The sequence below is a fragment of the Mauremys reevesii genome, linkage group 2 (assembly GCF_016161935.1).
Source record: "Mauremys reevesii isolate NIE-2019 linkage group 2, ASM1616193v1, whole genome shotgun sequence".
In the NCBI taxonomy this organism is placed as follows: Eukaryota; Metazoa; Chordata; order Testudines; family Geoemydidae; genus Mauremys; species Mauremys reevesii.
The window spans coordinates 124,283,200-124,301,346 of NC_052624.1; the positions used below are offsets into that span (position 1 = coordinate 124,283,200).

An 18,147-nucleotide genomic window follows, 5' to 3' on the forward strand; every position below is an offset into this window, starting at 1 on the left:
AAAGCGTGAACAAAAACAATAGAAGCCCCATTTACACAGATATCAGCAAGGAGATTGGGAGTCCACAGGAAGGGAAAAACAAGATGAGGCCTCCTGCCTCTTGAAACAAACTCATTAAACTTTGGAAGACTGAAGCAAGGAGAGAAGCCATTTTTCGCATCCCTAACTAGATAGAAAGGTATCAGAGGGGTAGCTGTGTTAGTCTGGATCCGTAAAAGCAGTAAAGAGTCCTGCAGCATCTTATAGACTAACAGAAGTATTGGAGCATGAGCTTTTGTGGGTGAATTCACCCACGAAAGCTCATGCTCCAATACTTCTGTTAGTCTATAAGATGCCACAGGACTCTTTACTGCTTAGATAGAAAGGAACAACTGCAAAAGATGGGTCCTTCAATTAAAGGGGGGATTGAAGTATCTAGAAATTGAATAAGGATGAGAAACCATCTTAGACTAAGATCTTTCACTGAAGACAAGGGAAGCCAACCCTTGTGCTTCTGGGCAAAGTCCTTGTACTAGAAAGAGAGAGCGTGAAACATGAGGCCTGAATTAAAGTAGTAGTTTGGCCCTGCTCTTATGAAGCAAAGTTATCAAAAGTCAGGTTGTAAGCAGAAGTCAGACCCTGTTATAAAACATGCCTGCTTTCAAGTTCACAGAACTTGGCAAAAACAGGGCTGCTATTGCAAAAACACACACAGTCCTAAGAAGTGATATGCGCAGGACACTCATGCAAACACATTCCATAAGGGTGGCAACAGATCATCCCAATACCAGGTGTGGTACAAACTCACTCCCCAAAGATAACAGGAACACACTGGCCCCTCCTAAAGATAATGTTGTGATGACAGTGTGATGGATAGAGATGTTTTGATCGACTCAACATGTATAAGGTAACGGATGGTAATTAATTATGTCAGATGGGCAGACTGGAGCACTGTCATGGTTGGGCATAAACTGTTCAGGAAAGACAGGTGGGGGAGAAAGGTGGAGGAGTTGCACTGTATATAAGAGAACAGTATGACTGCAGAGCTCCAGAGAAAAGCCTGTTGACAGTCTTTGCATTAATCTTAGAGGTGAGAGCAACAAGGGTGACGTCGTGGTGGGTGTCTGCTATAGACCACCAGACCAGGAGGATGAGGTAGACGAGGCTTTCTTTGGATAACTAACAGAAGTTTCCAGATCACAGCCCCTGGTTCTCATGGGGGACTTCAAATCACCCTGATATCTGCTGGGAGAGCAATACAACAGTGCACAGACAATCCAGGAAGTTTTTGGAAAGTGTTGGCGACAACTTCCTGGTGCAAATGCTGGAGGAACCAATTAGGGACCATGTGACGTTATTGACATGAACTGTGACCATATAAATCATTGTTGCAACCAAGGTCCTATAGTTGCACCAAATCTTGTACGAAGGAGGTCAAGTAAGGTGTCTATGAAAAGGTTGTAATTTGCTGGTTAGGATTATGCTGTCTGTAAATGTGTATCATTTTTGTATGTGAACTTATGAATATGGCCTATGTACATTTATCTCAATGTGTTTGATTCTAAGTAGCATTAATGAAGCATTTGGTCAGCTTCTTGAGAAATAATTCTTCAGATTAAGTGCCCAATCAAGAAACACTTAACTGACAATGGACCTTGGGAGACCCCAATCCACATCTGAGGAGCCTTCCTGGAGACATTCACAGTAGCATGTGAGCAATGGCTGCCACTTGCAAACTGAGTCATGCATGGACATGTGACTTGCCGATGTGATTCCACACTCCATCTTGCTGACGTAATTTTCCACAGTAAGAACAAAGGTGTGTTCTTCCACAGGGCAGAGGATATAAAAGGCCGTGGAAACCCCTCCATTTTCTCTTCAGTCCTGCTTCACACCTCTGGAGGAACTGTGCTTGAAACTGAAGCTCTGAACAAAGGACTGAATGACCCATACACTGGGATGTTTGTACTCTAGAGACTTGATTGGTTTAAATTAGCAGTAATCCCATCAAGCCTGCATGAAGCTTGAACTAAGAACTTTGCAATTGTTGTATGTATTTGATTCCATTTAACAGTTTTAACTCATCTATATTTCTTTCTTTTTATGAATAAACCTTTAGATTTTAGATTCTAAAGAACTGGCAACAGCGTGATTTGTGGGTAAGATCTGACTGGTTTATTGACGTGGGTTTGGGACTTGGTCCTTTGGGATTGGGAGAACCTTTTCTCTTTTGCCGGGGTATTGGTTTTCATAACCGTTCATCCCAATAAGGAGTGGCGCTGGTGGTGATACTGGGAAACTGGAGTGTCTGAGGGAATGGCTTGTATGACTTCTAGTTAGCCAGTGGGGTAAAACCGAAGTCCTCTCTGTTTGGCTGGTTTGGTGTGCCTTAGTAGTGAAGAATCCCCAGCTTTGGGCTGTGACTGCCCTGCTCTAAGCAATTTGTTCTGAATTGATACATTCAGTAATGTCCTGCCAAAGGCTGCTATGTTAGAGGCCGTGCTCCTCTTGACCTGCTGCTCACAAACAGGGCAGAATTCGTAGGGGAAATACAAGTGGCTGGCAACCTGGGTAGCAGTGACCATGAGATGGTCGAGTTCAGGATCCTGACAAAACGAAGAAAGGAGAGCAGCACAATACAGACCCTGGACTTCTGAAAAACAGACTCTGACTCCCTCAGGGAACTGATGGGCAGGATCCCCTGGGAGGCTAATATGAGGGGGAAAGGAGTCCAGGAGAGCTGGCTGTGTTTTAAAGAAGCCTTATTGAGGGCACAGAAAGAAACCAACCCGATATGCAGAAAGAATAGCAAATATTGCAGGAGACCAGCTTGGCTTAACAGATAAATCTTCGGTGAGCTTAAACACAAAAAGGAAGCTTATCATAAGTGAGAAATTGGACAGATGACTAGGGAGGAGTATAAAAATATTGCTCAAGCATGCCGGGGTGTAATTAGGAAGGCCAAAGCACAACTGGAGTTCCAGCTAGCAAGGCATATGAAGGGTAACAAGAAGGGTTTCTACAGGTATGTTAGCAACAAGAAGGTGGTCAGGGAAAGTGTGGGACCCTTACTGAATTGGGGAGGCAACCCAGTGACAGATGATGTGGAAAAAGCTGAAAATACTCAATGCTTTTTTTGCCTCGGTCTTCACAGACGAGGTCAGCTCCCAGACTGCTGCACTGGGACATACAGTATGGCGAGGAGGTGAGCAGCCCTCAGTGGTGAAAGAACAGGTTAAGGACTATTAAGAAAAGCTGGACATGCACAAGTCCATGGGGCCGGATGCAATGCATCCGAGGGTGCTGAGTGATTGCAGAGCCATTGGCCATTATCTTTGAAAACTTGTGGCGATTGGGGGGGGGTCCCAGACGATTGGAAAAAGGCAAATATAGTGCCCTTTTTTAAAAAAGGGAAGAAGGAGAATCCAGGGAACTACAGCCTCACCTCGGTTCCTGGAAAAATCATACAGCAGATCTTCAAGGAATCCACTTTGAAGCACTTGGAGGAAAGGAACGTGATCAGGAACAGTCGACATGGATTCCCGAAGGGCACGTCATGCCTGACCAACATGACTGCCTTCTATGATGAGATAACTGGCTCTGTGGATATGGGGAAAGCGGCGCACGTGATATACCTTGACTTTAGCAAAGCTTTTGATACAGTTTCCCACAGTATTCTTGCCAGCAAGTTAAAGAAGTATGGCTTGGATGAATGAACTATAAGGTGGATAGAAAGCTGGCTACATCTTCAGGCTCAATGGGTAGTGATCAACAGCTCGATGTCTAGTTGGCAACCAGTATCAAGAGGTATCATCTGGATGATAGGATGGATTGTACCCTCAGCAAGTTCGCAGATGACACTAAGCTAGGGGGAGAGGTAGATACACTGGAGAGTAGAGACAGGGTCCAGAGTAACCGAGACAAATTGGAGGACTGGGCCAAAAGAAATCTGATGAGGTTCAACAAGGACACATAGGACGGAAGAATCCCATACACCGCTACATGCTGGAGATCAACTGGCTAAGCAGCAATTGTGCAGGACCTGGGGACTACAGTGGACTAGAAGCTGGATAGAAGTCAACAGTGTGTCCTTGTTGCCAGGAAGGCAAATGGCATATTGGGCTTAATTAGCAGAAGCCTTGCCAGCAGATTGAGGGAAGTGATTATTCGGTACTGGTGAGGCCACATCTGGATTATTACATCCATTTTTGGGCCTCACACTACAGAAAGGATGTGGACAAATTGGAGAGAGTCCAGCAGAGGGCAACAATAATGATCAGGGGGCTGGGGCACATGACTTATGAGAGGATGAGAGAACTGGGCTTAATTAGGTTGCAGAAGAGAAGAGTGAGGAGGGATTTGATAGCAGCCTTCAAGTACCTGAATGGGGGGTTCCAAAGAGAATGAAGCTAGGCTGTTCTCAGTGGTGGCAGATGACAGAACTGGGAGCAATGGTCTCAAGTTGCAGTGGGGGAGGTTTAGGTTGGATATTAGGAAAAGCTATTTCACTAGGAGGGTGGTGAAGCACTGGAATGGGTTACCTGAATCTCCATCCTTAGAGATTTTTAAGGCCTGGCTTGACAAAGCCCTGGCTGGGATGATTTAGTTGGGGTTGGTCCTGCTTTGAGCAGGAGGTTGGACTAGATGACCTCCTGAGGTCTCTTCCAACCCTAATATTCTATGATATATAACTTGTTTGTATCAGTGTATAAAGAGGGGTTTCAGAGGGAGTGTCTTTGGCTAACCAAGGGGAATGGAAAGTTCCGCCATTCACTTCAGCTGAGCCCGTTGCAATGGGCATACATATGTTAGTGTTCCGGTAACCACTGAGCCAGGGCATTAGGATTGTGCTTCGTTGACAAACCTGGCCAAGTGCTTTCTCTCCTGAAATGGGTCTATAGCCTTTTGGGCAATTTTATCAAGGTCTGCTGTGTCAGCTATCTGCGCAGAGTTGAGACAGCACACACACACACACACAAATTACAGTTCTAACTGAGGGAAAGTCTGTCATGGTAGAAGAATGATGATTGGTGAGAGAAATCATCTTGAACAAACCCTGAACCCTGCTAAATTAAGTTTTAGACTCAGATGTGTATTTTCACTTTTATTTGCTTGTTACCCTTTCTAACTTTCTCTCTTATACCTGAACTCACTTAAAATCCTATCTTTTGTTAATAAATTTGTTTTACTTTTAAATCTAAACCACCAGTACTGTATTTGAATTAAAGTGAATGTGGAAAGCTGCCAGGTTGTGTGCCTTTAGAGGAACAAACAAACCCTATTATTTCTCTGAACTGTCCAGGAGAGGGATGGACATTACAGAGCACGAGGTTTTTGGAAAAATTCATGATTGGGAGTGTGTTGGGGTCACCCTGCAAGTAGTACCCGAGGCTGGTGGAGACCAGGGAGAGCATATTTGGTGTGCTGCTGGTGCCAGAGCTGCTAAACCAGAGCTGTTCAGCCCACAGACACTTAGGCTGTTACCTGGATGTTGACGGGTTGGTTGTGAGCATCCCAGGCTGGGAAATACAGCAGCAAAGCATTGAGAGGCACCCCAGGTTACAGTCACTGGTGTGGATTGCACCCCAAACCCCATAACACCTCCCTCTTCAAGAAAGAATTCACATGTCTAATTTCTTCCCCCCAAAGACTTCTGTGGATGCAGGGTGGCTGCGGTCCACGGGCAGGGCTGGAAGATGCAGGGGGGTGGGGTTAGAGTGCATGATGTCTGGCACAACTGGGGTAGCCAGAGTGCTCTGGCAGAGTTGGGGTGCATAACTGTTGAGGTACACTGGCAGAGTTGGGGGATGCAGGGAGTTGGGGTACATGGTAGCTGGCACAGCTGTGTGTGCAGGATGTTTGCAGTCCACTGGCATAGCTGGGAGATGCAGGGGGGTTGAAGTGCACTGGCAGAGTTGGGGGGTGCAATGCCTCCCTCACCTAAGTTCCAAACATCTCTCACCTCCCCTTAACATCCATTCACATTTATCCTCCTCCCTAAACTCCCCCACCATTCCCTCACTCCTCCACCCCCTAGTACTCCTTCCCTCCCAGGAAGCCGTCAGGTGTCTAATTTCCCCCCCCCCCCCCCGCAAATAAAATAGTATGATTACATTCCCCCAAATAAAACTGCCACCCATGACTCACAAATCGTAGTAATGTCCAGCCACTCAGTTCAAAACTCCTTTTGTCTTAGGTGAGGGCTTGTGATTAATTTTACCTTAGTTTAGTTAATTGAAGTCAAAGCCATCAATGGTGATTTCAGTCACCAAATTCAACAAGGCATGTGATTCTACCAGTGATTAGTACTTCTTCATTTAACAGCACATGGAAGCAGAAAGAAGGTGGGGTTTGGAGGGAAGCTCCATAACTCAGGAATCCCAGAGTCAAATGACCTCAAATTTGGATCACTAACAAACACTACCCTGTACCCCATGAGGCACCCCAAATATTAAAGCAATCCAATTAAACATTTAGATTTTAGACAGCTTATAAGCTTGGAGCTTTAAAGCATATAAAATGATAAGAATAGAAACCGTCTAGCTATTTTTCTGTACTGGTGTGTGTGCAGCAGAAAATGCACATTTTAATTTTTCTCAGGCTGCCATCACTATGTTGGGTAAATCTTGGCAGATTATTAGTGGATGAAAATGGAGTCAATCAACAGTTTGATCTCAACTGCTAAGCAGAAAAAAATCCCATCCATAAGTTTCTTTAAAAATGGCTATTTTTTTCAGGTCTCATATTGCCAGACCAGTACATACACATGACTCCAATATGGGTGACTAACTCTACCCTGCACCCCCCTGGCACACATCAAATTTCAAATAAATCCAACTTAGCACATCAATTCTAGAGAACTTAGAATAAGGCAACCGTCAAACAGATGTCTTAATGCAACTGTAACTATAGCAGTTCTGGCATGCCACTATCATTCTCTCACACACTCTCCCCCTCTCTCTCCTGGAAGTTCATTCAGCCAAAAGTATAGAAAATAACATTAGAGTTGTAATGTGAAGAACCATAAAATTTGCCCATTTCTGATTTACAGCTTGCTTTACTCGGAGGCAGTTGTACTTAACTTAAATGAATAGGTAATTTAGGACTAGAATTTCTCTTCTTCCACATACTATGAAAAATTTGAGCTTCTCTGTACATCTGATAAGAAAATACCTACCTTCGGCTTGTGATGCTGGTGATCTTGCCCACTTCTTAATGCAGTTCAGATGAAACACATGATAACAATTCTGACAGCTCCATACCGGGGCTATTGTTCGGATCACCTCACAGCACACCATACACTCATATTTCTCTGTGGTCAGCTGCTCTATCAGAGAACCTGAAAAGAAAATTCAATATGTACACACCTAAATTAATCAAGACAATATACACACTAAAAACAGCACCAAAATATGCTACACTTTAAATGCAATTTTAGAATTTATTTCTTCATATAAATGTAATGCAAAGCTTTTTCTTCTGTTAGAAAAGCTGAAAGATTCCAATCCAAAAATTTGGTACAAATGTTCTGCTTTCTTGTGTGTCAGTCTCTTAAATTTGGGCAAAAGCAATAAATTGTTCAGGTGTTTCCTTTAAACCTATTAGTGATTCTTATCTGACAGAAGAGAAAATTTTACTAGTCTTTTGTTCCAGCTACCTTAAGTGGGAGAATTTAGCTTTTTTCTACTTTTTACAAAGAATACCGCAAAATGTACGTTACTATACAAATCTCAAACTAAACAAAGTTAAAATCCTGTACCTGTGCATTATTTACAGACCAGCTGAATAATGAAGTACTGGGAATATGCAGAAGACTTCACACTCCACCCATAAGAGGAAACACTTTCTAACTTGCTGTTTTAGGAGCAGAGTTGTGGGCTCCAGACAGAGCCACATTCAACTACTCTAGGCCAAACGGATGGTTGCCATAATATGGGACCCTTTTAGTATGGAAAGTAGCATCAAAGACTACTCTGAAAACAAAGAGGGAAGTGCACCTTAAACACAAGACGGAAGAAACTAAAAACAGATGGTGGGAAAAGTCTGAAAATACATTAAGGTGTGCAAATATAGTTAGGGCAGCCAAACAACCTTAACTCTGCCCTATAGCTATACCATCAGAGTCAGGGAGGAGAGGAGAAGAAAAAAAAAATCAAGTGCATCTTTAGAAGTCAGTTTAATCTAATCTGAGTCCACAAAACCTAAAATACCTTAATCATGGTTGACTGGTTTTGCACTGTGTCACTACCGGGTGCATTTAAGGTTTCTCCTGAATGAAAATTTAATATTTTTAAGTTATGAAAAAATGACCATTAAGCCTAAAAGAAATATTACAATGCTGCCAATGCACAGAATTTTAATATGGAAAGTTTGAAAAGTTGGTGACAGGGCAATCGTTAGTGTAATTTGGGTTCCCTAGCACATACATGCTACTTTCATGTTCCCTTCTGGCCTGATGACGGGATCCAGTGCAAAGGTGGTTTTTGAAGACATTTAGGATTAATGGTCATTTTTTACTTTTATTTGTCAAGTTACCTGGCACAAAAAAATTTTCCCTTCCAAAATGACCATCTCCCACAGTCTTCAATGGGACTGGTGCCACACAGAATCATAGGGTTGGAAGGGACCTAAGGAGGTCATCTAGTCCAACCCCCTGCTCAAAGCAGGACCAATCCCCAGACAGATTTTTGCTCCAGATCCCTAAATGGCCCCTTCAAGGATTGAACTCATAACCCTGGGTTCAATGCTCAAACCTCTGAGCTATCCATCTCCTGCCATTGGGGACGATGGTGGAATCAAGATGCTCAGTCCCACTGGGAACAGTGAAAGGGATATCCCTTTCAAAAGGGCCACCAAACACCACAATGGCTTCAATCTTATTAAGATTTCCTTCCTTCTTAAGTATTTTATGTGGTTGTGTAGAACACTGGCTCGTGTATTTTGGGGTACCATCTAATAGTTGGTCTGCTTTAGAGGAGGACAGCCTGCTGCTGCAAGGCCACATTTACACTACAAACTTTGGTCAACTTAAGTTATGTCAGCATAAAGCTGCTACAGTTAGAGTATGGCTGCTTGGGTTGGTTCTACACATCCTCACCAGCAGTGCCTGTCCAAACACAAACCTCAGTGTACTGCATCACCCTCCAGTAAAATACCTTTTGATAAATTGTTGCAACATGTTGTGGGGTACACACAAGCTGCATGGGGGTTGGGGTGGCTGAGGGCAAGAGTCAAGTTAACATCATGTAACTTTCTCCATTCCATAATACCATCCCTATTCCATAGTTTGTAAGCTTTTTAAAAATACCACAAACCCACTGTGACAGGATCCCTGGGGCACAACCAGGAACTGGGGTACCACTGTGCCCCCTTAACTCTCCAGCCTGGGCTGTCTCTCACAATGCTTTGCTAGTGACAAGCAGCCAACCCCTCCAGGGTGCTGCTATCACTCAGCACACCACCATGTCAAGCATCACATTCAGCTAGATTTTGTGAATGCTCCCAAAGCCACTCACGAATCACACAGAAAAAGGCACCAGCCAATTTCCCCCATCACCCCAGCCTTGCACCCCAGAGCTGTACCGTCTTGCCCTGGTTAGTGTAAGTTTATTACTCAATGGGGAGGACATACACCAGCCTTTGTAACCTGAGCTGAGATTTTCCCAAGCACCTCAACCAAAATACAGTTTTAGGTAAAATATAAAACAGATTTGTTAACTACAGAAAGATTGTAAGTGATAATAAGTGGTAGGTATAACAGGTCAGAAAAAGTTACCCAAAAAAATAAAAGGTAAGCGCACAATCTAAATCTCAAACCTTATTACACAAGGCAGTATTTAGATCAAGCATTTCTCTCACCCCACTGGATGTTACAGTTCTTAAAACAGACTTCTCTTCCTCAAACCTGGGACCAGTCTCCTCAGCTGAAGTCTTTGTCTTCTCAGCATTCTTGTTTCCAGCATAGGTGGGGGAGGAGAAAGGCAAAGGAATGATGCTACTGTCCCTTATTTTATACCCTCAGTCCACCTGCCTGGAAAATAATAGCCCAAACACATCCTGGTGGGCTTTGCTGAGTGACAGGGTTGAGTGCTTCCCCTGGTGTGGTCTTGTGCAACTGTCATTAATTGTAAAAACTTTTACAACTCCCCTGTTAATTAATGGTCATTGAACACCCTCCTGGGCAGGGATCACATCCTTTGTATGCCACTAGCAAATTTACAGCACATTTCAGAAACAACCATACAGCAAAGTCTCATAACTTGATGCACACTAACAATATACTTATTTTGACAGAATGGGTTTCAGCAGATCATGACCTTTCATAAGGTATCTTACATGACATGCTTTGTATGAAATAGACCATAATTATATGTGTGAATATGGGGGTCCAGGGTGCTGCTTGGAGGTAAAGTGTGCCACACCCACACAGCTCTTTTTTCTGGCCCTCTCCCTCCAGTGGATGAACACCAGAATAAGATCTGCATTGACAGTTAAGAAGTGGCAATCACGCAGTGGAATCTTGCAAAGCTGGATTGCTACCGGTCAATGGGAAATCTTTTAGAGTTGGAAAATCCACAGCAGAGGCTGTTATCACACCAGCGTATACCGTGATTTAGCATATCCTGTTACACAAGACAGCAATTCTACACAATATGCAGGGCATCATGGATGGATTTGCAGCAATGGAGTTCCAAAACTGTGTTGGGGGAATAGATGGCGTACACATCCCTAATTTGGCACCAATCCACCTTGACAGAGTACATCAACAGAAAAGGCTCCTTTTCTGTGGTTCTGCAAATGTTGGTGGATCATGGGGAATACTTCACGGCTATCAACACGGGCTGGTCAAGGAAGGTATGGGATGCGCACATCTTTAACAACAACAGGACTGTTCACAGGAAGCTGCAGGCAGGGTCATGCTTTTCCTACCAGCATATTTAATTGGCGATGCTTCCAGCCCTCAAGCAAGGCAGGGCAATGAGCAGTGTGCGATCTCTGGCCCTTAGGCAGGGGCAGAGCTGCAATTAGTCTCAGGACGGGGTACCAAACAGTCTCGGGCCTCAGGAGCGGTTTCTCTGACCTCTGAGATGGAGCAGAGCAGTAGGCAGTCTACTGCCTGACATCTTGGCTCAGGCAGATGGCAGACAAATGCAGACCTCGTGGCCTAAGGTGGGGAGGCTGCCACCCCGTGATGGGGGGGCAGGAGGACCCGGGCTCAGCCAACTCCACCGGGTCCCAGCCCAGGGCTCTACAGAGTGTTCCACCAGTGGGTCAGCGGGGAATCCAGCCACAACACGCTGACCAGGTTTCTGGCAGCAATGCAGACAGACTGGGTCTGCTGTTCTTGGGCAATTTCCTCCCCTTGGAGTGTATCTGGATTCGTGGGGGTACTCCATTTCCTCAGGGTAGATGCTGGGATTGCCACTAGCTGACTCCTCAGTGCCTCGGTCAGCTAGCAGCTCTGGCCAGTCCTCAGCTCAGCGGGGCTCCTGTATGGTTTCCAGCATCAGGAAAGGGTGGGGTAGGAGGCATTCATCTCCTCCAGTAGCTGCAGCACAACTGAGCTCCAGGACCTGCCCTTTATACTTCCTGTCTTGCCTCCTGACTTCCAGTGGGAGGGATGGGCACAGCTTGGCTCCACCCACTTGGGCTCAGAGAGTGGTTCTGCCCCCTCTGGCTCAGTGGGAGGCCACTCCACCTCACTACAGGGAGGTGCTAAAATGGAGTTCTCCACTGACTGCAAAGGGAAGTGAGATCACGATTGTTGGACCTGTAGGTCAACAAGAGTCTGCAGCATTTGTGTTTCCTGACTAAAAAGACATGTCCCCGTGCATCTCAATCTCTTTTTTCCCACTGGGACCTCTGGGCTTTTCTGCCACATTCACATAGCAGGCTCCCCATTCACAGTCCAATGCAGCACTAGCTTGGAGGATCTCAATGAACATATCCTCCACAGTCCCCTTCTTTCTCGTTCTCATCTGGGTCAGGCATTCCATGGGTGTGGAAGGGGTACCCCACAGGGCCCCAACAGCAGTAACTACAGATAAAACAGACAATGTATCATTGGATTTACAGTCACAATGGAAAGTGAAAGATAAATTTCAGAATCCTATTCTCTTAATCCCATAAATATTTTTAATAAAACCATGCTTGCTGACACATCAGCTTTGAAGTGCCTCTGCACAGTTTAGCTCTTCAGTCCCAGGCATCAGGAATATGGCTCACCAAGGGCATAGAAGCTGGGGGAAAGGAGTGGGGAGAAATGAGGAAGGAATTTTTCCGTTATATGAAATATCAGCCTTTATTTCCATGAGTACGAACATAGGGCAATACTGTGGCACTAATACTGTGGCACTAATTTTCCACAGGCAGTAGTTATTTTAGCTGATGTCTCACTCCTGAGGGTAAGAAAGGCACAGAAAGCATAGCTGCTACTGATGTCCCAAAGCTGTTCAGACCCATATGCCACTAGTCTGTGAACTGCAATGGTGCCAGGCGAAGTCATCACAGAGTGGCATGGGAAAGTGACCTACCATTGAGGAGTAAATAAGGCAGCCACACCTAGAAACCTTCAGGAGAGGATTGCAGAGTACATCTATGAAGATTTAATGAAGATTTCTTTGTATCTTCCTGAGAACATTCCTATGAACTGCTCTGCATGCTCCCCCCTGCCCACCTAACCATACAGGGGATTGAGAAGCAGACAACTATCTGGTTGTTATATTGTTACCTTGTCTCATACAAGTAAAACAATTAAAGGCAATACCTGTGTATGGCTAACTTCCTCAGGTTCCTCTGTGCTCAGCTGGCAGTACTTGCTAGTCCACGGTGAAGTATTGAAAGAACATGGCTCGCAGCATAGCTGGATTTCCCTACAACATCTCCCACCTCCACCTCACTGTTGATCACATGGGTCTCTGTCTCAGGCTCCTCCAAGATATCCACAGTGGTCTGCAGATGCTGGTGGGTTCTCTGCCAAGTATTGCATGCAACTCGTGGTAAAAGCGACAGATGTGCAGCTTGGCATCAGCTCAATTGTCGGCCTCCATGGCCTTGTAAAATACCTGCTACTGCATCTTTGCTTTCATGCGGCACTGCTGCTGATACCTGCATCCCCTATGCAATATTTTCATTCATGTTTCTATGACTAGTCCATAGCTCTGCCTACATAGCCTCTTCTCCCCATACATCTAGAAGATTCAATACCTCGTGTCTACTACAAGCAGACATACATGGAGCCGGCATGGTTGGTTGAGCAGCTGTACACAATGAGGGAGAGCTGCCAAGTGGGAAATCAGGAAAAAAAGGCATTTTAAAAAACTGATGAGGGTTTCAAAGGTGGGGAGACATGGCTTCTGGTCTCTGTGATCCCTGGGCAGTGGAGTTCACAGTTGTGACCAGAGTGATCATTGTGGGACTGCTACTGAAGGATTGTTAGGGTCGAGATAGGTCACACAGCATTTACATTCGCTCTGCATTAACCACAGTATGTCAAGCATGGCTCAATGCCATTTGGGCAGGGGTGTTACCATGTCGCCCTAACAGGGGCGCTTACATAGGCAGCAATCAAATATGAGTGTAGATATACACACATGTAAGTTGATGCAAGGTGACATCCAACCTATCTTTGTAGTGTAGGCCAGGCCTGAGTGAAGGAGCTATTTCTTTAGATGAAAAATAGAAATCAGTGCTGTGGTTTTGGAGGGTGGCCTGTCCCTTCCACATCTGATTGAGTTCTAAAGCCTGGAACCGAAGACTTTTCACAAGTTCCACTACAGAGTTTGAACACTGCTGGTGATATTCTCATTGATGGTCAGTGCCACACCTTTCCACTCCACTATTCCAAAACTAAGGCCTAACAGCTTTTTTTGTATTTCCAATATTACATATTTTTGGTACCATATGCTTGATCTCAGCAAGGGGAGTCCAGCAATAGGAGTTTCATTTTACCCATCCCTTAATTAGCTCCTCTCTGTGTGCAACAAAACATTTGCGAAAGTTTTCTACTTTGACAATAATTTCATTTAAGGATACTCCAGCTTTAGAACACTTGTTCAAATCACTTTACATTTTCCCCACAATTCTACTCTTGTCCCTGATGTGACTTCCATTTTGATTTACAAAAGATGCAAAATTCAGCTTTAAACAACACATGTGGAAAGGCTGCCATCTTTCTATAATGAAGTGGGAATTATGGAACATCACCAGACACATAGCAAACAGATGCATTTAAATATAATCCAGGTATGTTAAGTATCCTTTGCATCCTTTGAAACAGACCCTGTGAGGAGTTGAGCAACTCCTGTGAAATGCCAACCATCTTCAACTAACTTCAACAGCAGTTGAAATTGTTCATCTCACAGGACCAGACCTTTAATTTGGAGGTCTAAACCAGTCCAGAAAACTTACCTGTATGAGTTTCCTTGTTCCTTGGTACATCACTCTGCTTTTTCCAATACTGAGTCCAATTGAAGTGAAGGGAGGTTGTGTGTCCCACCTGTAGGTGAAGCTGTCTTCCCCCATATTTGACTGATTCCCTTAATTGGTGAGCTTGTGTTATGCAGGTCAAGTTTTGATCATTGCTGTGAATGCCTGATTCTTTGCTCCTCTCTCTAATTTTATCTTTTGGAACGTAAATAAGAGTAGGCTTTTTAACTTCTTTTGTATTTTTACTGCGGTGAGTATCTTGTTTTTTCTGGATTTCTTTACCAAACTGGGGCTTACTCCACATGGACTTCCTGGGGTATTTCTTGTTCGCAAATGAATATCTTTTTTGTTCATCACCATTGCCAACATATCCATCAAACAATGCTTTGGCAACAGATGCTTCTGAAGAGTCAGACTGAGTCAGATCCAGAGATTGTATGTTTTTAAACATATCATCCTTCTGTTTAGATGTCACTCTCTTATCCCGCTCATGTAACTGCTTCCCCTTCTCTTTGAGACCTCTTCCAGGTGCAGGCATCAAGTGTGTTTTCTTTGGCTTTGCTCCTCTATTATCTGCACTAGATACCTCCTTGTCACTCTCTGAAGAGCAAAAGTCATTGTATTCTTTAGGACTGACTCTCCACCTTGGTACTAATGTGGTATCTAAAACTGTCATGTCTTTTGTACCATCAGTAGATGATTGCCTTATCCGGTTTCTAGTATATGTCCTATCACTTCTAGATTTCTGCCATCGCTGACTTTGAAAACTATGATTCTTATGAGGTTTACTGGTACCACCGAGCTGGAGAAAATCTTGCTGGCTACAGTACTGGCTTTCTGGACTATAAAAGCTGTGTTGCTTTGTGGAAGAGTTTTCATAGTCTGTGCCTCTATCAGAAGACTGACTAGGAAGTGGTAGAGTATCATTTCTGTTCTGATTCCTATTAGATTCTAATCTACCCAGACTTCTACAATTTACATCAGGAGTCTCTCTCTCTCTGGGAATGAAATCAGCTGCATCCGGATTGAAGTTTAATACACCTAAAAAGTAAAACAAAACAAAAAAGTTGCTGAAGATCAGAACTGCATAAGTATTAAAATTCCTCTAATGATGTACCACAGCAAAATCTACTGCATACACAATGGGCCTAATAGTGCAGCTGCTCCAAACACTAAATTGCAGAATAAGGACCAACATTCAGGAGTTCAATTTTTTCAGGGAATATGAAAATAGTTATTTTCTATTTGCCTTATATCAGGCATGATACATTTATTCTGTACCTTCTTGGTTATGTACTGTGAGTAAAAATTTCACTAGGAAGAAAATTCTGCAGTCTTTTGAGTGCAGTGTCCTTTAGCTAGCCAAGTAAAATATCGCATTTAAAGATTTACCACAAGAAACCCTTTGCATTCCTGAAACCTCCTTTCTTCACCCCCATAACCTCCATTCTTTATGTGACTGTCCCCTCTTTTCCCTATCCATTGTCCCATTTTGGACATTCACAACACCTCCTCACACATACCCTCTCCACTACCAACCAACCTCACTTTGACATTTCCCCCCCAACACGTCGTCCTCTTCTCATCAACTTCCTTTCCCCCATACCCCCTTTTTCCTACCCTCTTGTTCCTCCTCTCTACCTCATTTGTTGATTCTTCTCCCCACTCTTCCTGCCTGCCAGGTCCTGGTTCCTGGACTAAGGTGAGAGCATAGTAATAAAAAATGTCCTTTTCCTTAGTAGTATGAGGCGCAGCAGCAGTGGCAATGAGGGAGAAGTCTAGAAAGAAGGTTCTTCTGATCCCAGTGCTGGGAGACTGGTGGCAGCAGGAATGGAGTGGGGTGAGGAAAGAGACAAAGGATGACTCATGTGGGCGGGGAGCATTGGGAAGACCTTCTCCTAAGCCAAAGCCGAGGGGCATTTGTGGCACTATTGCTAAGGGAAGTAGGGTAGGGGCTAAGACATTATCTCCCTCTTCCACTCTAGCTACCTCCCAACCCTTTTATACTGTGGCAGAGCTATAGGCAGATTCCTTTGTTAATTTCCGCAGGAGCTGTGGGTCCTTTGGGCAGGCAATATGTTTGCCACTCCTGTCTTATATGATGGAGATAGTAGCTTCTCTACAGTTAAAGTTGCATCCATCTTCTATCAGATATAGGGCTGCCAAGTGATTAAAAAATTGCAATAAAAAAATTAATCACGATTAATTGTGCAGTGAAACAATAATAGAATACTACTTATATAAAACATTTTTGGATGTTTAACATTTTCAAATATATTGATTTCAATTACAACACAGAATACAAAGTGCACACCACTCACTTTCTATTGTTTTTATTAAAAATATTTGCACTGTAAAAATGATAAACAAAAAAAAAATAGTATTTTTCAATTCACCTCAAATACCGAAGTGCAATCTCTTTACCGTGAAAGCGCAACTTCCAAATGTATTTTTTTGTTTGTTATACAAATGCACTCAAACAAAATAATGTAAAACTTTAGAGCCTAAAAGTGCACTCAGTCCTACTTCTTGTTTAGCCAATCGCTCAAACAAGTTTGTTTACATTTGCAGGAAATAATGCTGCCCGCTTGTTTACAATGTCATCTGAAAGTGAGAACAGGCGTTCGCATGCCACAGTTGTAGCCAGCGCTGGAAAATATTTACGTGCCAGATGTGCTGAAGATTCGTATGTCCCTTCATGTTTCATCCACCATTCCAGAGGACATGTCCATGCTGATGATGGGTTCTGCTCGATAATGATCCAAAGCAGTGCAGACCAATGCATGTTCATTTTCATCATTTCAGTCTGATGGCACCAGCAAAAGGTTGATTTTCTTTTTTGGTGGTTTGGGTTCTGTATTTTCCACATTGGAGTGCTGCTCTTTTAAGACTTCTGAAAGCATGCTTCACACCCCATCCTGATCAGCTTTTGGAAAGCACTTCAGATTCTTAAATCTTGGGTTCAGTGCTGTAACTATCTTTAGAAATCTCACATTGGTACCTTCTATGTGTTTTGTCCAACCTGCAGTGAAAGTGTTCTTAAAACAAACAAAATGCTGGGTTATCATCAAAGACTGCTATAACATGAAATATATGGCAGGTGTAAAATAGAGCAGGAGACATACAATTCTCCCCCAAGGATTTCAGTCACAAATTTAATTAACGAGTGTCATCAGCATGGAAACACGTCCTCTGGAATGGTGGCCAAAGCATGAAGGGGCATATGAATGTTTAACATATCTGGGACATAAATATCTTGCAAAGCTGGCTACAAAAGTGCCATGCAAACCTCTGTTCTCACTTTCAGGTGACACTATAAACAAGAAGCGAGCTGCATTATCTCCTGTAAATGCAAACAAACTTGTTTCTCTTAGTGATTGGCTGAACAAGAAGTAGGACTAAGTGAACTTGTAGGCTCTGAAGTTTTACATGGTTTTGTTTTTGAGTGCAGTTATGTAACAAACAAAAAAAATCTACATTTGTAAGTTGCGCTTTCATGATAAAGAGACTGCACTAGGATACTTGTATGAGGTGAACTGAAAAATACTATTTCTTTTATCATTTTTACAGTGCAAATATTTGTAATAAAAATAATATAAAGTGAGTACTATACACTTTGTATTCTGCGTTGTAATTTAAATCAATATATTTGAAAATGTAGAAAACATCCAAAATATTAAATAATAGAGTACCAATTGAAATTAAACAGTGAGATTAATTTTTTTGAGTTAATTGTGTGAG

General features: G+C 43.4%; 1 protein-coding gene across 1 annotated transcript in view; it reads right to left on the minus strand.

The window, feature by feature from the left end:
* Window positions 1–18,147, minus strand: part of LOC120397510 (transcriptional repressor NF-X1-like) — a 225,903-nt gene that overhangs the window by 177,334 nt on the left and 30,422 nt on the right. The window contains 2 exon segments of the mRNA XM_039523454.1: window positions 7,157–7,318; window positions 14,389–15,447. Coding sequence (XP_039379388.1) covers window positions 7,157–7,318; window positions 14,389–15,447 — 1,221 coding nt within the window.